Source organism: Nothobranchius furzeri, chromosome 4, assembly GCF_043380555.1.
Source record: "Nothobranchius furzeri strain GRZ-AD chromosome 4, NfurGRZ-RIMD1, whole genome shotgun sequence".
In the NCBI taxonomy this organism is placed as follows: Eukaryota; Metazoa; Chordata; class Actinopteri; order Cyprinodontiformes; family Nothobranchiidae; genus Nothobranchius; species Nothobranchius furzeri.
In genome coordinates, this window is record NC_091744.1 from 71,352,713 (window position 1) to 71,380,193 (window position 27,481).

At 38.9% G+C, this 27,481-nt stretch overlaps 1 protein-coding gene across 5 annotated transcripts in view; it reads left to right on the forward strand.

The window, feature by feature from the left end:
* The window catches only part of pclob (piccolo presynaptic cytomatrix protein b), a 71,706-nt gene extending 46,434 nt beyond the window's left edge, over positions 1-25,272 (forward strand). Inside the window, exons 14-37 of one of the 5 annotated variants that reach the window (XM_015964637.3) lie at positions 191-1,749; positions 1,917-2,182; positions 2,535-3,363; positions 4,335-5,376; positions 6,939-7,007; positions 7,288-7,314; positions 8,483-8,571; positions 8,656-8,731; positions 8,823-8,948; positions 12,179-12,287; positions 12,495-12,562; positions 12,649-12,881; positions 13,933-13,980; positions 14,112-14,242; positions 15,059-15,085; positions 15,482-15,575; positions 16,007-16,078; positions 17,213-17,501; positions 17,708-17,902; positions 19,737-19,878; positions 19,964-20,022; positions 21,646-21,783; positions 21,897-22,042; positions 22,262-25,272. In XM_015964637.3, the coding sequence (XP_015820123.3) occupies positions 191-1,749; positions 1,917-2,182; positions 2,535-3,363; positions 4,335-5,376; positions 6,939-7,007; positions 7,288-7,314; positions 8,483-8,571; positions 8,656-8,731; positions 8,823-8,948; positions 12,179-12,287; positions 12,495-12,562; positions 12,649-12,881; positions 13,933-13,980; positions 14,112-14,242; positions 15,059-15,085; positions 15,482-15,575; positions 16,007-16,078; positions 17,213-17,501; positions 17,708-17,902; positions 19,737-19,878; positions 19,964-20,022; positions 21,646-21,783; positions 21,897-22,042; positions 22,262-22,405 (5,978 nt within the window). In that variant the 3' untranslated portion in view covers positions 22,406-25,272. The remainder of the gene's footprint in view (positions 1-190; positions 1,750-1,916; positions 2,183-2,534; positions 3,364-4,334; positions 5,377-6,938; positions 7,008-7,287; positions 7,315-8,482; positions 8,572-8,655; positions 8,732-8,822; positions 8,949-12,178; positions 12,288-12,494; positions 12,563-12,648; positions 12,882-13,932; positions 13,981-14,111; positions 14,243-15,058; positions 15,086-15,481; positions 15,576-16,006; positions 16,079-17,212; positions 17,502-17,707; positions 17,903-19,736; positions 19,879-19,963; positions 20,023-21,645; positions 21,784-21,896; positions 22,043-22,261) is intronic. The other 4 variants (XM_015964639.3, XM_070550690.1, XM_015964640.3 and 1 more) reach the window with 4 other exon arrangements.
* Positions 25,273-27,481: the final 2,209 nt, after the last annotated feature.

The following is a 27,481-nucleotide window of genomic DNA, read 5'->3' on the forward strand; positions in this document are numbered from 1 at the left end:
CTGCGTGTACTTCCTCAGTATTTTGGTTTTGCATCTTGCTAGCCAAAATCACTTCAAATGTGCATGTACAGCTGAACTCTCATTTTAAAATCCAAGTTGCATGGCTCTCACATTATATCATGCAATTTCTTTATTCTTCAATTAATGTAATTTTTTAATGTAGACTCTATATTTGGATTTATTGTGGCAGGTGAAGCACTTGACTACACTAGCAAAGCAGCCAGAGTCTACTCTACAACGATTACTGCTCCATACTACCAGATCCCTGCTGCTGGTTTTGGCATAAATAGTGTGCTTAAAACATCGGATGGAATAGTTTATTCCTCAGTTGCTGCTCCAGTTCCATCCACATATGCAATTACCACTCAACCTGGCTCCATCTTTAGTACTACTTTGACACCTACATCAAAAGCTCAGGACCAATCATTGGTGCCACCATATGGCTTCAATCCTACAATGGATCCAGGACAGTTAATTCCTTTTGAAGCTGAAGTATCTAAGGAAATTCTCCCTACAGCTTTAGCCGACATCATAACAGGGTATCCGGAGATGTACTCAGACACTACCCTAGAAGCTATTGCTGCCTCTTTAGATGTCCTAGCTTCTTCCCCAATTTTCCCTGGCTTAGACAACACTAAGATGGCTCAGTATCAAATGGAGAGAGAGTTTCTGGAATTGGAAAAGCTTAAGCAGTTATGTCTTGCTGAGGAGCTGGAGTGGGAAAGGCAGGAAATACAGCGTTACAGAGAACATGAGCAGATAATGGTCCAGAGGGAGCTTGAAGAGCTTCAAGCACTGAAACAGCAGCTTCTCCTCCAGCAAGAAGAAGAGCATCATGCCCACATGGTGGCTCAGCAGGAGACGTACGCTCAACAGAAAGAACAGTTACAGCAAATCCAACAACTCCAACTTCAACTCCAGTGGCAGCTAGATGAACACTATGGTAGTACTGGCACGACAGGAAACCTTTTAGAAGCTAAGTATGCAGGCGTAGGAGACAGCGGCCAGTACTGGCCCGTCAAAGATGAGTCTACTCCTCCATCAACACGGGCACGTACAGAAGACAGTCACCAACATCTTATTATAGAAAAACTTCAAGCTGATCAAGACATGGGGAAAAAAGTACTTGATAGCGAACTGCAAACCGACGATGAAGAGAAGCAACAAATGGGAAGAAAAAAGAAAATTAGAAAAAACGTTGAAAGCCCCTCTCAGACCGATGAGGAGGACCAAGAAGAGTGGGATGCTCCAACCAAAGTTCGACGACGCTCTCGAAAGCACAGCGGTGAGGGGAAGCATGGCTCCAAGGTATCTAGCATTGCCATTCAGACAGTAGCAGAAATATCTGTTCAGACTGACCACTCAGGAACTATCAAACGGCCCAGCATTCAAATGGACACAAAGGTAGAGATCATCAAGCATATTTCAGCTCCAGAAAACTCTCATAGAGGTGGCAGTCTGAGCTGTCAGACTGATTCGGACAGAGGACATTCACCCATTGATGTGGGCTACAGCACACAACTGACAGCAGACATCCCATCTAAATCTAAAGTTCTCTACAGCTCAGTTTCTCCCTTATCCCCTGAAAAGTCATATGGAGGACAAAGGATGCTAACTGCTGACCCAGCCAGATTTTCTTCTGGACCTCGAATATTAAAAGCTGGTCAGAAGTCTCTATCCGATCCTAAATCTCTTAGTCCATCTACGGATGACAGGATGGGAGGATATTATGCCCACAGCTATTCTGTAGTAAGTAAAATTCTATGTACTGTCACAATAGTAATCAATGTTTTGATATTTTACAAAAAACAAATGAATAAAACCTAAATACAGTAGTATATTTAAAATATAGCCATTTCTAACATCCTAAACTAATTTAATTCCTGAAAGATATGTGATTTGTTTGTTTGTTGTAGGGTCGAGGATCTCCTTCCAGTACTGGGAAGAAAATAAAACGAACATTGCCAGACCCCCCTCCCGAGGATGACTCCCTGACAGGAAGGTCAAGCTATGGCACTAACTCTACCCGTCGACATCTTGCCCGCAGCACAACAATGGCCAGAGCTAAGATTCTGCAAGATATTGATAAAGAACTGGATCTGGTAGAGAGGGAATCCTCTAAACTACGCAAGAAACAAGCTGAGCTAGATGAAGAAGAAAAGGAAATTGACGCCAAGCTTCGGTGAGATGCTACACAACAACACTAATACAATTGTCTGAGTGATGTACACTTTATTTTAAACTTTGTGACATTGATCCATTTGTGAATGTTCATTGCAATTGTTGCAAAATAATGAAAAAAGATACCATTTCATTCATACATCTAACGCCATCAGTCTTATGTTTATGTGCATGATTCCCCTCTTACCTTACTAGCTTATGGGCTAAAAGACTGCCTTGACTTCACTCAGTGAGACCTCTCAACTCTTAAACATAGTAACAGGTACAAATGTGTGAGAAACTAGAACATTACATGTTAGTGTGACTAGAAAACGGTTAGTGCTTCAATTTTAAAACATTTTCTACTACTCTAGGTATCTGGAGATGGGTATAAATCGCCGCAAGGATGCCTTGTTGAAAGAGAGAGAGAAAAGAGAGAGAGCCTATCTCCAAGGGGTGGCAGAGGAACGAGACTATATGTCAGACAGTGAGGTTGGCAACATCCGAGATGGTAGAGGTGATAGCCTTGAGAGACCACGGACTGCTCCTCAGTCAGAGTTTGATCAATTCATTCCTCCACAGACCGAGGCTGATTCACAGTACAACACACTAACTAGTCCATATTCTCCCTATGGACAATATGTTCCACAGACCCAGACCACTACTCACTACACTCAGCAAAATTTGTACCAGCAACAGTCTTTATACCATCAACAAATGTCTCCTTACTCAACACTTTCCCTTTCCCATGCCCAGGGTCAGCCTAGCAGCTACCAACATGCTCTGCTCTTGCAGCAAGGAAAGCAACACCAAACCACCTTGTCAGATTTAGAGCCTAAAATTACCACCAGCTATGAAGTAATACGTAACCAACCTCTGCTCATAGTGCCAACCTCTACAGAAAGTGGCTATGGAGTGGGTCATTTAGGGAGTAAGTATGGCAACTTAGACTTGAGGGTAGGATTAGAGGAGAGAAGCATGGCCTCTAGTCCCATGTCCAGCATTTCTGCTGATTCCTTCTATGCTGATATTGACCACCACAACGCCAGGAACTATGTCCTTATCGAGGACATAGGGGAGCTCACCAAAGGCTCATCTGGACTTGGAAATAGTGGTTTGGGGTCCGGATTCAGCATCCCTGATAAGGAGCTATCAAAAGCAGACCGACTACTCAGGGCAGCCGAAGCCAGGCGCACAGCAGAGGTAAATATTAAAATCTTGTGATAATTTCAATTTGACATAATGGCCAGTTTTTGTGTTTGTACAGTCAAAAGTATTTAACCTTCACAAAGTAACATTTAAAAAGGTAATAACCCATATCCACACTGGAGGTATCAGCGGCATGGAACAGCAGTGGAATCCAATATAGCCTATAGGGTTGATCCAAACTTGACGCAGCATGGAGCATTCCAGGAGCATCCTAGATGCAATTTGCCACACCGCTCCGCTAAATATAGGATTGGGTTCTATTTTTGCTGTGGGCCACTTCTGCGATGTTAATTATTACAGTTAACATGGGGCTAAACAGGAAGTCACACATGGTTTCAGTGTAAAACCCATGATTTCCAAAATAAAAGACTATTGCTGAAATGCGTTTCCTTATCTGTGTAGATTACAACTATACATGTTACCTAACGGCTTGTTTACTTTTTAATGGATTTAATCCTGGCAGTGTAAAGGAACATTATGTATGGCATCAAAAAGGGATATCAAACTTGATCTCCTTCTGCTTCTTTTTGGTTTAATTGCGGATAGCATTAACAAACCGTAACAATTGAAGTTTCGAAGGATTTTGTGATCACACAAGTCTGGCTAGAAGGACAGAGGAGAAGCCGCTTTGTGGCTGGGATGCTCTCCCGGTGTGGATTGATGCACTGTGAAGCAAGCAAGTAAACCGTCTCGCACTGCTGATGCCTCTAGTGTAGCTTTAGTCAGATCCCAAAATTATTTGGCTTCAGTAACTTAGCATGCACTTGCTCTTAAATATATTTCTAAAGGCAAATCTCATCAGGAAAGTGAACAATTATCAATGTGTGTCGAAATCTGTAAAACATGTTGACACACATTACATATTTGCATATAGTGCACATAGCAATTATATAGATCTGTTATTGAGAGTTGTCAAACAAAACAGTTATAAAAAAAACCTAATAGGCCCTTCTTCTGTATTTTAGGTTGCAGAGTTTCTAGGGTCATCCCGCTATGGAAAAGGGGAAGATGACACAATGGAAGAGCCATATGAGCTGAAGCTACTTAAACAGCAAATAAAGCAAGAGTTCAGGCGAGGAACTGAGGGACTGGAACACTTAACCGGCCTGGGCCTCTCCCAATATCTCTCAAGTGATAGCAGTTTTCGTCACTTCCCTAAGGGAGAGAAATATAGCATTGGTAGGCTTACTCTTGAAAAACAGGCTGCAAAGCAGCTCCCAGCAGCTATGCTTTACCAAAAACAAATGAAGAACAAAAAGGCCCTTATAGATGCTAAAGCCATCACAAAATTCTCCCCGATTCAAGAAGGTAGGGACCTTGAGCCTGAATTTGGTAGCTATTTGGGATCTGGAACTTCCTCTGTGTCCAGTCTGGCAGCAAGAGCTAGGTTACTTCAGGATGAAATTACGTTTGGGCTGAGAAAGAACCTGTCTGAGCAGCAAAAGTATTTGGGCTCCTCCCTAGGAGCCAACCTTTCTGGTTCTCTTAATCTTGGACAGTCTCTAAGTCTTGGATCAGCAGTCAGGGGCACTGTTCAGGATGATGGCACCTACCCAAGTGGCACTCGATCTCGTCCCTCCTCTCGCCCTTCTTCCCGCCCATCTTCTGTTTATGGCTTAGATCTGTCAATCAAAAGAGATCTGTCCAGCTCCTCACTCAGACTTAAGACCGAGGGAGAAGTCCTGGAAGCAGCATTTGCCCCTGGTGTCTCCAGAGCAAAGCCCACCAGTTTACCTATCAGCCAAAGCCGGGGCCGCATCCCCATTGTTGCTCAGAATTCTGAGGAAGAAAGCCCTCTGAGTCCAGTGGGACAGCCTATGGGTATGGCTAGAGCTTCAGCTGGTCCACTTCCCCCCATTTCTGCTGACTCCAGGGACCAATTTGGGTCCAGCCATTCCCTGCCAGAAGTACAACAACATATGAGAGAAGAATCTCGGACACGAGGCTATGATAGAGACATTGCATTCATCATGGATGATCTACAAGGCGCCATGTCTGACAGCGAAGGTAAATGGAGCCTGAGACTGTTGCAGCAATTCAGCTGTACGGACCTGCATGTTATGCATGCTAACACAGAGTGGTCTTATTGACTTGGTGCATTAGCTAGTTGTTTCAATTACAAGTGATACAGATATTTATTGTTGATACATTTTTTGGTGTTGTGGTAAATGTGATGCTAGATATATGCATGCTTTTGCTTTCTTTCATATAACTAACTCACCAATACATAATTCTCTTGGCCTGAGTTTATGTATGACACAAATCTGTTTTATTCCCTTTTGGTCTGTGATGTCATTTGCATGATTTTGTTATTTTATGCTTTCATCCTTTATTATTCACCAAGAAGCTTTTTTTCCACATTCTCAAAACTTATATTTTCTGAGCACTTAGAATATGTTATACATGATAGAACTTCCTAATTTTATTATGCAAGTAAAATAATCATCAAGTATCAGCGAAATACACATATTTTGCATTTTGGCACTATTTTATTATTATTATGGTAAATGCAGATACTTCACTCCCATGAACTGTAAAAGTTTATATTAAGAGGAAATGCTGCAGCATGGTTCAGTATGTTTGTATAACAAATTGTGAATACACTAGATTACATACAAGTTAATCTCAATTTTAAGAATGAATTATAGCATGAATCACATGTTATATCAGTTAGATACGTATACACACACACACACACACACACACACACACACACACACACACACACACACACACACATATATATATATATATATATATATATATATATATATATATATATATATATATATACATACATATTTATGTGTGTGTGTGTATATGTATACGAATCTACACATAACTTACATAACAACTAAACATATATATATATATATATATATATATATATATATATATATATATATATATATATATATATATATATATATATATATAAGTTATATAATTATATAAAGTTACTTCTCAAAATTTTTGAAGTACCCAGACATGTTAGTTGGCCTGTAAAGGTAAAGGGCCATTAGGTACTGCAGTACCTCTTTTTTCATGGAAGCAGTTGTGTGTACTATAGAAGTCTGTGTCTTGTTTGTGTTGTACTAACTGTCAGTCTTTGTAAAATCTTTGATTTCTTATTTGTATCTGATTTTGCATCCTTGCATGTTTTAGTATTAAGTGTTTTCCATTTCCATGTTAATAAAGTGGATATTTTCCATGTATTGGTGATTTTTGTGAGGTCTCACTTTAGTGTGAGATGCCCTTGTTCCTGAGTGTTTGGCAGCAAATGGAACCTTTTCTTTATAAGCGTGGGTTAATAATAATTTTACTCATTAGACTTGACAGAAAAAAAAAAACAGAAAATACAAATTTGTAAGTTCAGGAGCTTTCTGCAAAACCTTTTTATTTATTTATTTACTTAGATCAGATATGTTAATGACAAATTTATACATTTTGTAGAATTTTTTTTTGTCTTTTTTGCCCAAGATACAAAAAAAAATCCATATCAACAAAATTATTGAGAGAGTAACATTTGTCCTGACACCTCGTTAAAGTTTCATCTGCCTTCATTACAGTGCTAAGTGAGTCCATGCTGGCTTTGAACAGAGATGGTGCCAGAATCTTTCATGAAAGTATCAGACACGGTAGAGTATCTAACAGTAGCTACTGTATCAGCCCAGTTATACCTTATTTGGCTTAATTTCTCTAAAACACAGCTTATGTTTTTTTTTATATTGTTTCTGCTTAAAATTGAGTTAGGCTGCTAAAAGCATAGTAGGGATAATATTAAGCATGCATCTTACCAACTTTTGCTTTATCTGCATGTGCTGAAGTATTTTCACAATACAAATATAGCTGTAGCTCACATTTGTGAGACTTTTTTTTAACATATTTCTGAAAACCACATGTAACTTTGCACCCCAGCCGGAGGCACAAAGTGGAGTATAGAAGGTGAGACGCCATTCCATGTAGTTATAGAGACTCTACAACTCCATGCTAGACATCATGATTCTGAATGATCTGCATCTCTGGCTGAATTTGTAACCCATTCTTGGTTGCGCCGCATCTCGCCAGTAAAGGATAAAAATCATTTAGCCGTAGTATCTGCAGTAGCTTACATGTTAGTTTCATTCTGGAATGAACCATAGTGGATTCAGTTTTACGTCTGTTTGCTCTGTGATTTTTTTTTTGTAATCATACCAGAACCATTTCTAGTATTACCCATGCTCATTGCCTAAGAAAAAAAAAATCTTCTAAAATAATCATGCGTATATTTGTGCTCAAGTGTCCACAAGAAATATGATGATGTCATTCACTGCTTTTTATTCTGAGACATGCAGCAGTCCATATCCAGTCATTGTTATTTTGTGGAATAGGATCTCTGATCATATAATGACATTTGTGAACCCGTTTCGATTCAAATTTGAAATTTATGTTTCTAAGCAAAAAATAATGCTTTTTGTACAGAAAAATTATCATAATAAAATGACATCTGCCAGTTCTTTGCTTAAAAGTCCTTATTAAGAGTCTTCAGATGCTTCAGAGCATGTTGCATGAACAATTTGTCAACAAAGTTCAGACACACATCAATTATATCGATTCATATCCCACGCTAGAAAGCTACAGTTAATCCTCTGGTATTTGATCTTGTTTCATTATTTATTTGGATTATTTATTTTTATTTTGGTTTGTCTTTTATTCAGGTAATTATGATAAAGCAAAATCAGCTCTAATCCACAGCAACTGAAATATGTATCTTAATTATTTTAATGGAAAAGAAAAAAATAAAAGAAACATTCACATTGGGAATAGACATGACCAGGTTGATGCTGCATCATTCATGTAGTGTTTGCAGTTATGCTTTCCTCTCACCAATACAGAAAGTCCAGATCAGAGATCTTCCTGCATTTTAGCAAATGGGGGTGGATGTGCAAATGAAAATAAAATGCAGCACATGATGAAAAAAAGATAAACTGTTTTCCCCCACTTGATTGCTAGATTTATCGCTTCCAAGCATTCACCATGTGTAAAGCGGAGATAAATCCAGCTATCAGGCGCTCAATCACTAGCTGTGCTATTGTGAGTGCACGACTTGTAACAGCTTGCTCTCTTCGTCTAGCCTACCACCTGCGCAGAGAAGACACCGACTGGTTTGATAAACCAAGAGAAGGACAGCCTCAAAGTGCACACATGTTGGACCGGAGACAGGTGAGATCCAGTTCCATATTCTGCTTTCTTTCTGAACTTTTAGTAACCATAAATGTTTTATGAACTCAATATAATCTCCCCTAGATGAAACTGGTTCCTTACACCTTCCCACACACTCGCGCCAAACTCAAGAGAGACATAAGAGACACAAGTGTCTCAGGTACACTGCAAGAACAATGATATTGTGCAACAACAAAACATACTTTTTAATTCTTACATGTTTTTAAAAGGGGTTTTTATTTTTGTTTCAGGAAATGGACTTGGCATCCGTGTGGTAGGTGGGAAGGAAATTCCAGGGGGCCGTGGTGAGATTGGAGCCTACGTTGCCAAGGTCATGCCTGGTGGGGTGGCTGAACAAACAGGAAAGGTTGTTGAGGGTAAGAGGAAAAATGTAAGACCTGAGCAGCTCAGCACCAACGTAAGATTAATTATAAAGCTGGTCAGTCCACAGCAGGATAATGTGTCAGTGTCAGGTTCCTGTCTGGTCTTTGCACGGTATTACTCAGCTTCTTAAAACACACGTCAACATTTTTCATTGTTTAGAGGTTACCATTAAAATGTTTTTGAGATATTTTCTTCTAAAGAATAACCAATCATGCTGACTTATGTCTGCATAAACTTTTTCATTTAAAAGAGAGTATAGGAAAAATAACTCAGAGGCCACAGAATGTACATTGTCAGTTAAAAAGGCACAACAAGGAGATTTTATGACAGCAGAGCTTGCCAGTATTGCAGCATTACTTCCCTCCAGCATGATTTTTCAGAAACCTTTTGTGTGGACAAAATAACAAAAAACAATGAAAAAGGATTTGAAGAAAGTGTTATTGTGCATAGAAAATAATATTTTTATATGAATTTCAAAAGTTACATTGTGTCCTTTTAGGTGGAAACTATCAGTTGCATTTCCATATTTTAAGAGCTAACAATCGGTTATGATAGACTCTAGAAATAATGGATGCTGGCATTTACTGTCAAAAGCTAATTTGTGCAGAAGGGATGTACAGTGCAATATAATGCTGCTTTTACCTAAATCTTTTTTTTTTTGTTTTTAACTGAAATTTGTAACTGTCATTAATTTGTTTTCTGCTATTTTATAATTTTATTTTTGTTTTGATCATTATGATTTTATGATGGTATTTGTTTTGATCTATGTGAAGCACTTTGTGATTTTCTGTCTGTGATAAAAATGTACTACTTAATATAATTATATTAGAAAAAAACATAAACGATTAGAAGCACAGTCCAGAAAATAAGGTCAGAATAAAGCAAAAATGTTAATGGAAACTAAACTGCAAGAAGTATGGAGAAAATACTTTAAGAGGGAAGATGATTAAAGTGCAAGGGGGGCAAATGCCAAACCAAAGGTGGCAAACAGAATTGACTAAGTAAAACCTAAAATAATTTTGAAAAGCATTTCAGCACAAAAACCATGACACAGTAAATCCCATGAAAGATACAACGGGCTTTAAAAAACTATTACTAGAGAGAAACCCCCCATCCATCCACCCATGCAGTTTCTGTTCAGGGGATTTGTGGGGGCTAAAGCCTCTCCTAATCTGAACAAGGCTGCAGTCTCTCACAAGGCCAACACAGACATTTGATACAAACAATCAGAAAGAGTAATACTCACCTCTAAGGTCAACCAGGAACCCCAATTAACCTAACATGCATGTTATTGCACTGTGGAAGGAAATCTGAGAACCAAGAGAAAACCAACACAGAGAGAACATGCAAACTCCATGCAGAAAGGCTCCGGCTGAAACTTGAACTGATTGTCTTAATGTGAGGAATCAGTGCTAACCATTACAATCACCGTCCAACCCGAGCAATGCTACATAAGAGAACATAGTCAAATGAAAGTATTTTTTCTTTTCTTCATGGCAGTGTACATTGCTGCATTAGGAGACCCAAGTATGTATTTTGCATGAATGAAATTTATACATTTTTAAATGACAGATGTTTTCGATTATACTTAAGTATGAATCAAAAATATTTAATCAAAATCCATCCATCCATTTTCAGCCACTTATTCAGGGTTGGGTCGTTGAGGCAGTAGCCTAAGCAGGGAGGCCCAGACTTCTCTCTCCTTAGCCACTTGGACCAGCTCCTCCGGGGGAATCCCAAGGTGTTTCCTGACCAGCCGTGAGACATAGTCTCTCCAGCATGTCCTGGGTCTTCCTTTAGGCCTTCTCCCGGTTGGACGTGCCTGGAAAACCTCCAGCATCCAGCATGCATCCTTACCAGATGCCCGAGCCATCTGTGGACGAGCAGCGGGTCTAGACCAAGCCGCTCCCGGATGACCAAGCTTCTCACGCTATCTCTAAAGGGAGAACCCAACCACCCTGCAGAGAAAATTCATTTTGGCCTCTTGTACTTGCAATCGCATTATTTCGGTCACTAGCCAAAGCTTGTGACCATAGGTGAGGGTAGGAACGTAGATTGACAAATAAATTGAGAGCTTTGCCTTCTGGATCAGCTCTCTCTTCACCCAACACATTCTCACACTTGAAGCGGCTAAAACTGACGAAGGGTGACCAAGCGTTAGTTTCCAACGCGCTGGGAGAACCCTTCCTCAGTTTTAGCTGCGTAAGTGTGAGAATGTGTTGCTTTACCACGACAGATCGGTACATCAATTTATAAAATTCAATAAGAGAACAAAGCTAAATTAATGAAACATGAGAGTTATAATCAGGGCTAGTTTTCAGCTGGATTTGTTTAAATCTTTCTCCATGTTTAGATCTGCATATTTTTATTTTTAGCAATCTCTTCATTAAATTTAGAAATATTGTAGGCTGCTCTGTCATGCTTTCTGTCCCATCACATAGAACTTTAGAAAACTCTTCATATTAGTGGAAGGTGTTAGTTATTAGATCATATTTACCATCATTGTTAAGGACACACACATACTCACAGGAAATCATAAGCAAGCACATGCAGTAAATAACTATCTGTATGACATTTATTATTTTAATTACTAGTATTTACATTTTTGCTGGAACTGTAAGAGATATAACAGCAAGTCTCCATAAAACTCTATAAACTATACAGAAAAGCTTGGATGAGCAGTATTTTATGGAGAGGTATGACTAATCTGATTACAGAGCAGCTTTTGGATGAGAGGGAAGAAGATGCATTCTAACATTCACATGAAAATGTCTTTGAGCCCTACCACCGATCTTAACGTTTGCTGAATGACCAAGCTTCTATGAAGACATTACTTAAACAACATAGTAAAAAAAATAAATTAATTAATAAATAAAAAAACAACAGTTGCATTTTACTTCCAGATAAATGTCATCTGAAGGATGGAAGTCACATCCACAACGTAAAGTTTTCCATGAATCCATCATGCCCCAGGAGTTCATGTGGAATAATGATAAAACTTCACATGTTCAGGAAAGCTAAAAATGAAACTCGTTAATTTTTTAAAAATCTTTTCAGGTCTTTCCTTTTGTTGCTTTTGCTGTGTGACTGGACAAATTAATCTTTCCACATGTAATTATGTTTCTCAGTGAGCGACGTGGGAAAATAAATGAGACTACAGGCTGAAACACAATGACTGTTAACATTGCTTTCTCCCTCTTTGCCTGGCTTTATCATATCACAGGAATGCAGGTGCTGGAGTGGAACGGAGTCCCGCTAACGGGAAAGACTTACGAAGAAGTGCAGTGCATCATGGGCCAGCAGTGTGCAGAGGCGGAGCTGTGTGTGAGGCTGTGAGTAACATCTGTCATCATTTACTTTGGTCTCAGTGACACTTTTATATATTTTGTCGCAATCAAACATCTGCTCACCTTGTCATCCCTCCCTTCTTTTCCTCCATCAATTCCACACCCTTCCATCTGCTAAAAATGACTCAGAATGATGACTGCAAATGTGAACTAGTTAGGATTTTAATATACGTACTCTGTGGATCTAAACAGTGATCTTAATATGATGTCTGACCCTGAGCACCCACAAATTCTGGAGCACCACGTCCAGCTTAAGGCTGGTATGTACTAATTTATCTTTATGTATGCTTCTGTGCTCCTGTTTATGTGACTACAAGTGCATTGCTGTGAATGTTTGTTTCGCTAGGTGGACAGCGCTCCCCTGGTGTGGATCCGAAGCAGTTGGCTGCAGAACTACAAAAGGTGTCTGAGCAGCAAGCCCCTGACTTGATGGGGGCCGCACCAGGAGGTCTGGGGGTTCTCTCTGCTTTAGAACGTTCTGCCCTTCTACACTCTGGTGCTGGTTCTGCAGCTTCCAGTGGGGTCCCGAGCCCTGGTCAGCCCACCTCCCCAGCCATCAACAAGAAGCAGCGACATAAGGTGAGACGTTTTGAGTTGAGATTCCAGCTGGCACATCTCATCAAAGTTGGCTCATAGCAGCAGACGAGTGCAAGTAAAACGGAAATGAAAAACATAAAACGCACTGTTTTTTTATTCAAACATGAAAGGAAAAATAGCAGATAATAAGTATCAAATTGGAGCCTGTGGACTTGACATCTTGGCCCCTGTGATTTGATTTGCATGTAATGAAACAACACTAGAGACGGGTGCACGAGCTGACAGACTATCAGTACAAGAAAGCGTTCAGATACAGTGCATTACACTGGTAGGGCATGCCATCATTATTCACTGCCAAAGGTGGGTGGGTGGGTGATGATGTTTTTGCCCCTCTCACTTCATGTGTGTTATTTTATTCATTTATTTATTTTTGTATGCAACATACATTATAAACCAGATCCTAGAACTTAAAATGAATGTTTCTGGTGATATTAACATTAATGTAACTGAAGGTGGCCTCTACAGAAAATTGATGTCAGCAAGCACAAAAATGTCCCAAACACAGTTTATTTTACAGATATTGTGTACATAGTCAGTGTTGCAAATATTTCAGAACAGATATTCTAACAGATTTCTCAAAGTTATGCCTGAGATTAAACCTGACAACATCAGAAGATTTTGTGTTGATCATCAAAAGCATCATCTGATTCGCCTTTCTTCGAGGAATGACAAGTATTTCATTTATAAGTAAAGGATGAATGATGCCATATAAATTCTCAATAAACCATTTAAAATATGAAATGATGCAAGTGTGATTGTGCTGAATGAAGTCCAGTTGACAACTTTGAAAATCTCACTCAAGGATTGTGTCCCTCGATGCTTTTTGGCTGAAGAACATTTTCAAAAGTCTCTTACAGCAAAAAAAAAAAAAAAAAAAAAAATCAACCATTTTGACACTTTTCGGTAAAAACAGTTTTCTGTAAAATTTACGACAAGCTAATCCAATAATGTGGATACATTAGAAGTTTTGAAAGTATGGGTTTACAATTAGTCAATGACTAACAAACTCATTTCTCACTCGCTACTTTGTTAGCCAATGGAAATGACCAGGACACCTCATCTCATCACTGGAGAAATTCAGGTAAAAAAGCACCTGAAATCAAACAATATTTCACCTTTTATGTTGAATTAAGCAGCTGCAAGATTGAAACATATAATCTACAAGCAATGTGTTCTTTTCTCAGTGCCTCTTTGTTACATTTTTTTGTACAGCTCCAGATAAACTACGATAGAAACTTGGGGAACCTGATCGTTCACGTCCTGCAGGCTAAAGACCTGGCTCCCCGGGAAAACGACGGTTACTCTGACCCGTTTGTGAAGGTCTACCTTTTACCAGGGAGAGGGTGAGCTGCCCGTGCCTATTGGTTCTCACTTATGTCCTGTCTTTGTTTACCTTTCTGCTTCTGTGCCTGTCCTGTTTAGTCTCCCCCAAGTTTTATTTATAACCGCATTTAACTGTTTAACACTCACTAACCCCTTGAGTTTGTCTGAGAGAATAACAGAGCACGCGGCAATATGAGGTCACTTTTAGCCGGTCATTCAGATTTTCTTGGGTTTTATACATAAAACATCAAGAGAAAATGCATCTGCAGGAATGTAAAAGTAGCTGCACATGTGCAAAATCTCTGTTCCGTTTAGACACAGCTGAGCAGTGTGGTATCGCCCCATTCTTTCAGCTCTTCTCCCCTCATCCCTGCCTGCACCGATCTCTTCCCAAGAGCCTGTGAATAGGAAAAGAGCAGATCGATAGAGCCTTTATCTGCTCTGTAACAATATCTGTTCTTAGATAATGACTCCATCAGGTCCGTTTATGAAGCTGCTCTGCCTCTCGACCTGCATGCAGTGTAGGTTCCAAATGAGAGCTCACTGAGAGCACTTTTGCTCTTCCTGCTACTTTTATAAAAGTGATTTTTATGCTTTTGTCTGATGTTAGCAGAACGATGCAAATAAAGACAGCCTTTGCTGATTTATCACTGGCATGCATCAATCACAAAACAAGCGACAGCAGCATCCCTCTCAGAGAAAATTGATGACCTCACCTCTTTGTCCTTAACTGCCTTTTCTTTGAGCTCACTACTCTGACTGTTATTTTTTTCTATTCTTTTGCCTTTTCTTGTTTGTGTAATCTGCCCTCCTCCTCCTCTTCTGGACTCCCTCAGCCAAGTCATGGTTGTCCAGAATGCAAGGTAGTGTGGTGCTGATTTTTGTTTTCAGTTAGTCTTTTTTAACCATGTCTCTGAGTGGTTTTTCCATCCTTTTGTTGTGGCCTTTGTCGTTTGTCCTGTTGCTTTTTCACAATTTGTCAATGCATTCTCTCTTCACTTCATGCTTCCAGCATTTAACACCCTTCACTTTCTATTTTTGAATATTTTTCATAATGTACCGGCATCTTAGACAAAACGATGTCACCTTTTATTTCCATTTTCACATTTTGATATAGAACTTTTTTTTTATCTCTGCCAATTCTGTCGATTTTCACAGCAAATCTTGTTGAACATTTGAATTAAGCAGGGAAATGAAATAACTAGTTGCTTTATAATGTGTTTCTAATGACTTTTATGCTCAATGTTATAAATGATCAGTGCTGACAACAAGAGAAGGACCAAGTATGCTCAGAGGACTTTAAACCCAGAATGGAACCAGACTGTCATCTACAAAAACATTCATTTGGAACAGGTAATGTGCAAATGTATGCATGCATGTTCTTCCAAAACGTTCTCAGTCTCCATGTAGTTCTGCTCAAGGACGGTTTTAAAGATGTGTCCTTTTAAAAACACAAGTTGGAAAAAAACAATCCTTGTCTCACATTAATTAAACAAACTACTTTCCAAAAATAAGTAAATATGTAGTTATGTTTAAACTATTATGAACTTAGCAAGAATTTCTCTACATGCCAATGGTTTTTTTTCATAAAGGTGGAAAAAAATGCATTAGAAGTATAAATAATAAACATGCATTTTTCAGAAATATTCCAAAATATTCCAGTCACCCATCCCATGTGTACAAACACAGTTTAAGTCATGAAGACACAGATGCAAACACATTTGTTATGATTACATATTTACCCATATTGTTGACATGTGTTCTCTCCTCTTTCCTTTATCCAGTTAAAGAAAAAGACGCTGGAGGTAACTGTGTGGGACTATGACAGATCCTCCTCCAATGACTTTCTAGGAGAAGTAAGTGCCTCTAGTATAAGAATTAAACCTAAAACTCTGAAATGCATTATGTTTTATTCCTCATGAAAGAGTAATTTGGGTTCACTGCACACATCATCAGTCTGACATACTATGTGTTGCACCCTGGAACTTGCAGCCACACAGCCTGTGGAACATGCGGGCATCCACAGCTTGTTGCTTTGAGTCGTCTTTCCACCTTGAGATACCAAAGCACAATTACTCCTCAAATATCTCAGTTGTATCCTCTTATACGTATGTCTGATCCAAGAGATTTAACATAGTATCTGTTATACATTTGCTGGATTTTTATCTGCAGCCTAGAAATGTAGACCAACCGTAGCAGTAGAAAACGGATTTTGTACTGCAGGTTTGTCTAGCCACGGCAGCCTCAGCAGAGCAGATAGAGGGATTTAGGTAATTTGTTTCAGAAAAGGATGTATTTCCCTTTTCTTTAATGTCATATGAAGGACAGCCCCTTTGACTGATAAATATGTCACATTGTTTGTTGCTCTGATTTGTCCTAATGCTGTCAAAATGTGTGCGGAGACAGTTTGTAAAACAACTTTAGATTTCAACCTAAGACTGGGTGGATTTAATGGGTCATGGCTAGACTATATTACATATATAGGTTAGCCTGCCAGGCTATGTGCAACCAGCTGAAACTCTGAATATTATAGACATTATTTTGTGAACCATTTTTGGTGTTTTTTGTGACATTAATTTCTTTTAATTTAATGTAATCCGTTTAATTTGTGGGATGGAAAAACTGCATTTAGTTAGAGGTTGGTTGGGTTTGCCCTTGGCTAAATGATAATCAGTGAAGTGTTGAGGGTCATTTTGTGAACTTAAACTCGTTCTCATCACAGCGATTTTGGCTTACGACTCTAGGAACATTTGACCATCATCTTTATCCCAAAGCAAATTTTGAAATAAGGAAATTAAAATACCAAAATTATAGAAAACCAGTTTGTTTTTTTACTTCTTGCAGTGTGCACTCACACTTTAGAGAATCAAAAAAAAAATCACAAAAGAGAAGAGACAAAGACAAACACTACTTTTTTTTTACTGTTTTAGTGTCTGATGTCATTTCTCTCTTCATTATCTCTTCTGCGTGGTAAATTTGTGCCGTTTCAGGTTCTTATTGACTTGTCAAACACAGCACAGTTGGACAACATTCCTCGCTGGCTGCCCTTGAAGGAGCAAAGTGAAACCATTGAACACAGCAGAGCTCACCATGCTGCCCAAGCCCCGCCTGGTTCTGGGTCTGGTCAGGGCCACGGTCAGGGCCACACGTCTGGGTCTGGACCTGGGCACGGAATGGGACTGGGTGATGTGCTAGGGCAGGGAGACGATGGTCATGATTCACCTAAAAACTCTGTGATTAAGAGCAGAAGCCATGGAATCTTTCCTGATCCAGCCAAAGGTAAACAATCAGCTTCACCGAGCTCTTTTCAACACATCCATGTGTTTATTATTTCATCTATTTATTCTTGGTTATTTGGACCAAGTGAGTGCTAATCTTTTCTTGAGTTTACTGTTGCATGGCCCAGTGAGGACAGCAATAAAAATAATGAAGCTTTTTTTGTATGTATAACTTTTCACGTAACTTTTTCTTTCATCTGCTTCCAGATATGCAAATGCTGCCTTTGGAAAAGTCAAACAGCAGTCCAGGCAGCTCCAAGTCTTCCTCCGATGGCCAGCTGCGCTCCCACGGGCCCTCCCGAAGTCAAAGCAAAAGCAGTGTCACTCAGGCCCACCTAGAGGATGCTGGGATAGCCATTGCTGCTGCAGAGGCTGCCGTGCAACAGTCCCGCCTGCAACCAAGTAAATCCTTCCCCTACCCATGAAATGCGTCCTGAGACAGGCCTCCTTTTCTCCACGCATGTGAAATGAACCTGATTTGGAACTGCATTATCCTCCTTTACTACTTACCTTTGGTTTACATGGAATAACTTTTATTTTAGTTCAAAATCGATTGGTTTTAATCTTAAAACCTGATGTAATGTCAGTTGTTTCAGATCATAATAGCCGTGCTACTGTACTCTATAAAATAAATGCAACACAATGAAAGGCAATTATTTAATACCACATGTCTAAAAATGATTAGTTAGTCAGATTTCACCCACATAGTATACTGGCTTCATATTTAGATATTTTAGATTTAGAAGTTTTTTGTGTATGAGCAAATAGAAGAAATGAATCTAATTTAGCTTTAAAAACACCAACTCAAACCCCTCTGGTTCTGCCAAAAGCGTGCATGTGCTAATCCCTAAAACGTGGTTTCTACTGAGCCCCTGTGTGGAGATGTTTAACCCTGGTGTAGAAACCAAGCTGGATGCAATTCCTTTCACATGTCTCATATCTTACTATGTTAACATGATTAAAACAATATCTAGCTACAATCCTGCACAATCCTCAGTGTGATTTCCTTTGAATGAAACATTTTTGAGATAAGTTAGCACATCAGCTAGTCAAGCATGCAGTAAAAGACTCCCTTGCTGCTGTTTCCTGCACACCAAGTACTTAGTGGTACAACATGGAGTACCAGTTGTAAAGTAATACATTTAAAATAGCGTGCTACATTTGAGCCCAATTAGCTTCAGATGATAATGTTAAATACATCTGAATATGTAAACTTTAACCAAAATGATTAAATGTCATCTAAATCTTAAAAAATGAAACAAAGTGATCGTAAAATAAGTATTTGGCTAACATACCGACACAGTCTATCAAAATAAAAGCATGATGGGAATCCACATGGCTGTGACTCTCATCAGATTTAAAAATGCTATTGGAATTTCATGTACAGTATTTAGATTCAAACTGCTTAAATTTCATTTGATTCATTTAGATTGTGAATATTTAAATACAACTTGATGTATTTATTTGGCCCTAAACATTTAGACATAACACTGCAAGTATTGTGAAATGGGTAAAATAAATAAACATGTATAATTAGAACTTGTAAATCAGGTATTGTAAATGTGAAACAGTCTTATTTTATTTATGTAGAACTACACACAACAAAATGCTGCTTTCCATTACTTAATGTATTACTTTACAGTTGACACCATATAGTACCACTGTACTATAATGAAAACGCATGTGAAATTTGAATGAACCCCCACCCAAAATGGCATAAAAGACACTTAAAGGCACACTTAGCCTTCCCCACCCTGCCCAGTTCTCTCCCATTCCCACCACTCTAAATAAAGGGGACACAATGTGAGAGAGATCAAGTCAAAGCAGGAAGCGCAGAAACACCAAGAGGTTTCAAACGTCAACAGGAGTCTCACTCTGCACTCACCGGCCAATGAGTAAAGCTCTCGCTAACCGTGAGAGGAGCAGAAGTCTCAAGAGAAGGTGAGACAACGTAGGAATACTATAATTTATTAATTAATTAAAAAATATAACAAAGTATCCTTTTTATAAAATAAAGTCGTAAAACTAGACTAATCTAAGGAAAGGTCTATCAAATAGCAAATTATTTTGATAATTTGGAAGAAATCAATTATCACAAATCAAGTAAAATCAAGTATTTTGAGGATCTCTTATTGAGGCAAAGCTGCCTGTCAGCTGGAGTGTTTGATGCATCTAACTGACAGACAGATAGACAAACAGCGATTCTCAGCATCCCACTCTGTCATGCCTCTGACAGGACTGGGGCACCGACTGGGTGATGTCTCAGGGTCCGTGGTGCTTTCTGCTCCGAGTCTTGTTGGAGACACCTACGGAGGTCTGGAAGGAGACGAAGGGATGGGAACTGGAGTGGACAGCGCAATTTTCCAAGTGCCACGGATGTAAGATACTTTAATTTTTTTTGGTGCACCATTAATTGACACATTATGCTTTGCTGTGTGGTGATTATCTTTGTTTTTCCTACAGTGGTAAGACTATTCCCAACGGTACAGATAAACACCAAATAATCACTCCAGAAAATGAAGGCAAGTTCACGTTCTTTTATTTCTTGGTTGTAGGCTGCCCCCTGCAGGCTGATTTGTGTACTAACCCTTTAAATGAATTCTTTCACTTTTAAATGTGTGGAACACTGAAAAACCATGCTTAATTATTATTTCTGATTATAATCGGTCACACTGAGTTTAACATGCAGGCTGAACATAAAACTAGCCTCCTACACCTATCTCCTGCATTAGCTTAGAAAATAGACAGTGAAACTCTAGGATTTGAAAAGCCTGACAGAGCTTCGTTGCACTGTCACTCAACATTCATGGGCCCATCTTGACTTGCAATGGGGAATGCTGTTGTTTAGCATCCAGGAAATAGTAGAGAACGCCTCAACTAGCAGAAGCTAACCATTAGCATGAGCAACTCCACCACGCAGCAGAACTCCTCCAGGATTGTGTCATTTGTGGAGATAATATTGTAGAACAAATGGAGTCAGTGGCAGAGTTGCTGTTATCCAATCCAAGGCAAGATCTCCAAATCTTAGAATTAGGACTCCAAATCATGTCGTCTGAAGCAACGTTCTCCTCCAGTTGAATTCTCTGTGCTGATAGAGGCGCTTCTGGGCCTCCACTCCCCCCACCCCCCGATTACGTCTTACAAGACGCCCATTCCTACTAGAGATCATTGCAAACGTGTTTATTAAATGAGTATTAAACACATTTAAAGTGCCACCATATAAACTGCAGTGTCAGCTGTTAGGTGGTTATTGTTAACAGACAGTATTACCTCTGATTATTGACTTGTGTGGCTCAACATTATTTAAAGTAAGTAGTGGTTGTTGCATTACCCCCCCCCCCCCCCCCCCCCCCCACACACACACACACACACACACACACACCACCACCACCAACCCCCATTGTCATGTCTGGATCCAATGTAGCTTGTGTGTCAATGCCTCCTCTCCATCTCCCATTTCGTCTTGTAACAAGAAGCTCAGGGTCATTTAAGATGCAGCAGGGTTATTGTTACACATATGAGGGTCAAGAGATAATTTCCATGGTGTCTGACTGACTCCATTACTTTATTTTACTCAGGCGCTCTAATGGGATGCTCTCAGGCATAATTAGCAGCAGAGACTCCTTCTAGTTAGTAGAACATGTGTGAAACATCAGAGATGTTCTCTCCTTTGACCTGGTTTCATTCTTCTGAGGGCTTGGGTTTGATGATGTGAAATAGTTGAATAATTCAGATGAACCTTGGGCACAATGGGAGTGCAGTTTTAAACGCAACTGAAAAATTCACCTAGCAAGTACTGAGGAAAAGAATGTTCAAATGGTTGGCCTAAAATACAGAAGTTAAAGTTACGGTGAAAGTCCCATTAATTCATCACACACTGGTGAAATTCATCTCTGCATTTGACCCATCCCCTTGGGGAATGGTGTGCTGCAGCTGTGGCTGCGCTTGAGAACTATTTGGTGGTTAAACCCCTCAATCTAACTCCTTCAGTTAAGTGTCAAGCAGGGAGGCATTGGGTCCCGTTGTTGAAGTCTTTGGTATGACCCGACCTGGATTTGAACCCCAATCTCCCAATCCCAGGGCAAACACTCTACCACCAAGCCACTGAGAAGGTAAACTATTACTTTTTCTTTTTCTTTAATTAGGTGGTAAAACACAAGTAATAGGCGAAATCAAGGTTGCTCTCAAGAAGGAGGTGAAGACAGAGGGTGATCAGCTGGTGTTGGAAATCCTTCAGTGCAGAAATATCACCTACAAGTTCAAAAGTCCGGACCACTTGCCAGGTTAAGAAATGTTGCACTTGTGTGCATGAGCTGTTCGTCCGTATGAATGGATGTGTAATATTCGGTAGCATTTCCACTTACTGATGCTGATAATCTTTCTTACTGGACCCTAGACCTCTATGTGAAGTTGTACGTGGTGAACGTGGCCACTCAGAAGAGGATCATCAAGAAAAAGACCAGAGTTTGCCGCCATGACCGAGAGCCTTCTTTCAACGAAACCTTCAGATTCCCTCTTAACCCCACAGGACATTCAATACAGGTCAGCCTGGTTCTATTTAAACTCTAGAGGACAATGAATGAGAGGAAATATCTCTTTGAGGTCTATTTTACACCTGATCAAAGTTTTGGCTAAGTTGGCCGAGCTAATTTACTGTTAGCATGAATTTCACATGAAAATAGTAAAAAGAACCTTCATTTACCAGCAATATAAGGCTAACGTGTTCCTAAAAATGACTGATCTTTTTTTGTTTGTTTAAAGCTTTTCCTGTTGTCTAATGGTGGCAAGTTTGTGAAGAAGACCTTGATAGGAGAAGCCTACATTTGGCTGGATAAGGTGGACATGAGGAAGAGAGTGGTCAGCTGGCACAAGCTGTTTGTCAGCTCCAATCTGATGAATCCTTGAGCACCAAGACAAAAGAACGCAGTCATGCTGCAAAGGTGAAAGCAAAGATCCAAAACAAGGATTGAATAAAATAGAAAAAAAGGTTTATTTTATTTACTGAGATTTTAGGTCGTTAGATTAAAAAGAATGTAGGAATAGCATGCATGTTTAACAGTCTAACACTGCCAACACACATGTAATCACCTCCTGTCATGCTGATTCCCTGCAGACTTTGCTTGAATGCAAGCATGCAAACACCATGGCAGGTACTGAGAGCTACAATACAGATACATGGATTAACAGTGGTTATACATTATTTTCTTTCTTGTTTTTGCTTTTATTCTACAATCAAAGCTCTTATTTTGAAGCCGCACAACTGAGCTCACATACCCATCACACGTAAACACGTCAACAGAACTTTATGATACCGTCACTGCAATGAAGTATGAGGTTCTGATATCCGAAAGGAGGAAATTAATGCATAACATGTCATATAATACAATGTCCATATATGTAGAAATGAAAAACTTCACAGAACCGAAGTAAAACTCAGACTGTTGGCCTTTGCAATGGGATGAAGATTAAATGTACAGCACAGATCCCATGTGCAGATTACAGAGCATATCAAAGAACTGTACAGTGTGATATTTGTAAAACACAAATAGCTTATATGCAGAATATATCTAAATAGAGTATCAGAGTTGTTATCTTATAATTAGATCATATACGAGATGATATAGACAAATAGTTTGGTTAGATTAAAGCTGTGGGTGGCGCACTTGACAATCCAGAAATCGAACATGTGAGCAGTCCTCATAACTGCTATGTGACTCGGGACCTATGTAAGCTCCTGGGTGGACTTGATAACGTCCCGAAGCTCCACTGAGGCACGTATGCGTTGCACAGGTGATCATAGGTCACATCAACATCCGGGCGAGTTGGAATTACAATAAGAATGAACACCATCTTGTGCTTTTTCATCCAAAGCACACGTGTGTTGAATGTTACAGATATTTAAGAAGACACTGTCAGATTCATTATATCTGTCATATTTGGAACATTGTCATGTTGAGGTTTATTTAGTTGCTCTTTGTGTAAGTCCCTCCATGTTGCCATTATGTTTGACGAACACTCGAGCAAGCTGCACCTCTGGTTTTCTGTCGTTGACGGGTCTAATGTGAGTTTTAGCGAAGGATTTAGTTTGACCTCGAAATCAAATCAAAATGTAGATTTTTTTTTAATATCCTGTCAGTCAAATGTCAAGGTTGCTCTGTGTCTCTGGCTGTGCAGTGACAACAGTTTAGTGTCAGTGATGTCCATCAAACACAGTGAAACCAGCACCTTTCACTGCCTGTGATCAAAGTATTCTCTCAGGCCAGCGAGTTCACCCATCGTAACACACGTAACGTCTCAATGTTAATGCGTGTGACCCATGTTCATCTACATCTACTTGATGTTTTGCCACCATATGAAAAACTTAAATAAAACATTAAAAAAATCAGAATTTCTGTCATTTAGGTACAAAATGATGAAGCAACTTTTAAGCAACAACACACAAAGAGCAAGATGTCACCTACACATTTGAATACAGTGTAGGGCAGACCGTGTTTTTTTTTAATATTCACTTATTTGTGCCAACCTTTATTTTAAAAATCCTGAATTACTTAACTTCCTTTTTTTAATATCCCAAACCCATTAGTTCTTTTAAGGTAACTCTATGCAACATTTGAATGCATTTGTGTTAATTGTTTAGTCTATGAACATGTTGTCTAGAGAAACTACGATTTGTACATTAGTGAGCAAAAATCTCTTAATTTTTTTACTTATTTTATTATATATATATATCTATATATATTGACGTTAACAGGTGTTAACTTCAACACAGATCTTGTGCACTTTATTACAATGTTTATTTTGTCTCATTTTAACCGTCACAGCATGTAAGGTTACATGTTTTGTGTTCCTGCACTAAAACGGATAATGTGGTGGTGGCGAGATAAAATAAGAATAGAGTAATGATTATGATAATAAATCGTGGTGTGCATTTTGTATCGATGTGGCAAAAGATTATTAGACAAACATGTTGCTGTTCCTGAAGTCAATGAAGAACTTTTACGTGAAATCACCCGCAACTGCTTCATGGTCATAGTGTCTTGTGTACACGGTGCAGTTTTTCATGGCTCAGTCATGGCAGGTTAGCCTCTCATGTTTCATCACACAAAACAAATACTGTTTCTTCAGATCAGCTGTTGCCTGTTATTGTGAAACCATTAGTTTGTCGTCGTACCGAGGAGTGTGAATGTGACTCAAGTTGTCTGACGTGTACATAAAGTGTTTATTTTCTACAATGATTGAATGTTTATATTGTCCGAGGTTTGAGCATGTGAGTGTTAAAAAAATAAATGAAAAATAAAAACCCACAAAAGACAAATGACTGTACAGCAATGGGTGTCTATAGTTGTACAAGGGGAGATTTATCAAAACGTGCTGTCAACCAATGACTATTAGTGCAATTATGTCCTCTGACCTGCAGATTCATGAGGGAAAAAATATAAATACATATAGTCAACTTCAGTAGATGTCTGAAACCTTTTGTTTTGAATGTTGCATGTTCTGTTGATGGTTTGTCTGTATATTTGGCCCACAGATTATGTTTTAAAAGAGGGAGAACATGTATAGAAGCATCTGTATGCTAAGAGTAAAGAGAACTGCTTGTAAAGTTGTCTTGTTTTTCACTCCGTGTAAAAACAGAGCATTTAATGTTATGGTTTTGTGATCGTTCACGGGGTGTGTTAAGATATGCAAATTGTGCTGTAAAAATATCAAAGTTTCCCTTGAATCAAAAAATAAATATTAAGAGCTATATTGCATATCCCAATAAAACTAAAGGCTCTTGTGTTTTTATTTATGTAATGAAAGGTGTGCAGAATGCCTAAGTAACACATTTAGATATTCATCTATACAATCTTTTTTGTTACTTTAGATATTTATTTATCCAAAACCATTAAATATGAGCCATGCATGTTGAAAACGTATTGTTCCTGAATTAACTAAGCTTCAGGTTTCCAAAAACTCTTTTACCAAGAACAGTTTTTTCCAGTTAAACATCCATCCATCATCTGAACCCACTTTGTTCACGTAGGGTCGCGTGGGAGGGTATCTCCTGCGGTCAATGGGGAATCAGGCGAGGTACACCCTGGACAGAGAGCCAGTCCACCGCTGGGCAATACAGAGACTCACAGGACAAGCAATCATGCACACACACACTCACAACTAAGGACAATTTAGACAGAATAACCTAACAGTCATGTTTTTGGACTGTGGGAGGAAGCCGGAGTACCCGGAGAGAACCCACGCATGCACAGGGAGAACAGGCAAACTCCATGCAGAAAGATCCCAGGCTGGGAAGCGAACCCAGGACCTTCTTGATGCAAGGCAACAGCTCTAACCGCTGTGCAGTGGTTAAACATGTTCAATTGAAATACATAGAATAAACAGTGGGTCAGTTGCATAATGTGTCTTTTATTAGCTTGAGCTTTAATTTTGAATATAATTAAGTTTAGACGGATGCTAAATTAATCCAAAAGAGACACTAATAGCTTCATAAGCTGCAATTTCTACACATTGCCACTGAGAGGCAGTGCTGACTCAAGCTTCCAATTGAAGCGGACTTTTTAGATGTATATTTAAAGCTGTTGAGTTGGACTGGCAGATTAGTTAATATAAATAAAATTATTTACCATAGGTTTTTTGTTTAGGTTAAAAGGTGTTATCATCTTCCTTGATTCCAGTGGAATCAGTTTGGGTCAGCCGTTTATGGGATTAGTAATATTGGATTATTGCAGCTTTGTTTTACCTTGACACGTTCAAAGACAGAGGCAGCGTTTCAATATTTTTAACTTATTTGTTTATTTAGCACATTATAAACATGCAAGTACAAAAACGTTATAAAATACATCTTATTCAAGTGCATGGAAGTGGTAAAAGCTTGAGAGTGCTTACAATGAAACCATACCCTATTAAAAGTGTCCTTGTAGAATTATTAGTCATTAGCAGTCAAGTCAAACAATTTAGGACATCATCACTGTTTTAAATTCAGAGGCTGGAGGTTCACTCGGACTGATTCAAACCCGAAAGCTTCTTCTTCCTAATGGAAATGCGTCACAGCAATCTGTCAATCACAGAAAACTGGATTTTGGCTCAGTTTTGACTTTTTTTGCTTATGTTTTAAACAAATGCCACGTGTAATGATAGAAAATGTGTGTTTAACAAATATGTAAATACATGGTTGGGTAAGATTTAGGTCTGAATCTGCATAGCCATAACCATAATGCATCACCACTAGATGGTGTTGTTATTATCATTATTATTATTATTATTATTATTATTATTATTATTATTTTCATCATCATTATTATTATTATTATTATTATTATTATTATTATTAATATTTTCAAAAGGAATTTTTTTGTAACTGTTTAATTCTGACTAAGGTGTGATTTATAAAATCCAAAACCAAGTTCAATATCCATATTGTTTGTGAATTATTTTGTGAAATATGAAAAAAAAAGTTTTTTTCTATACATTTCTGTTTTCAATCAGTATTTCCTGCTAATGTATCATTACATTAGTCATGTAACAGAGAAATAACTGCCGATATTTATGTCTGTCAGGAGTTTTGTCCTCATGAGAGTGTGACACAAGATAATAAGATGACACATCCCCCCTTAAAGGGCCTGAGATGTTCGTTGTTAATGAGATAAAACATGTTGGATAAGAAAGTCTGCACAGGAGTCAACCCTATTCATTCTTATTATTACAGTGTGTTCCTCCACTCAGCACCTCCTCCCCAGTTCTCCTGTTCACATCCCCCACCCATCCCATCAGCAGGTGCATCTGTTTCTCAGCTGTAAGAAAATGAGTGTGAGAAAGGTGTGAGCAGAAAATGTGCAGGAGGCTGTGTGACAGGGAGTGAGAGAGCTACATGAGGAAAAACTGAGCAGCGATGAGCAACAGTGCAGTACAGTTAGAGCCGTGGATAGGTGGCAAGGGAGAAACAAAGAAAGAATGAGGGGGGAAAGGGGAGGAGAGACGGGT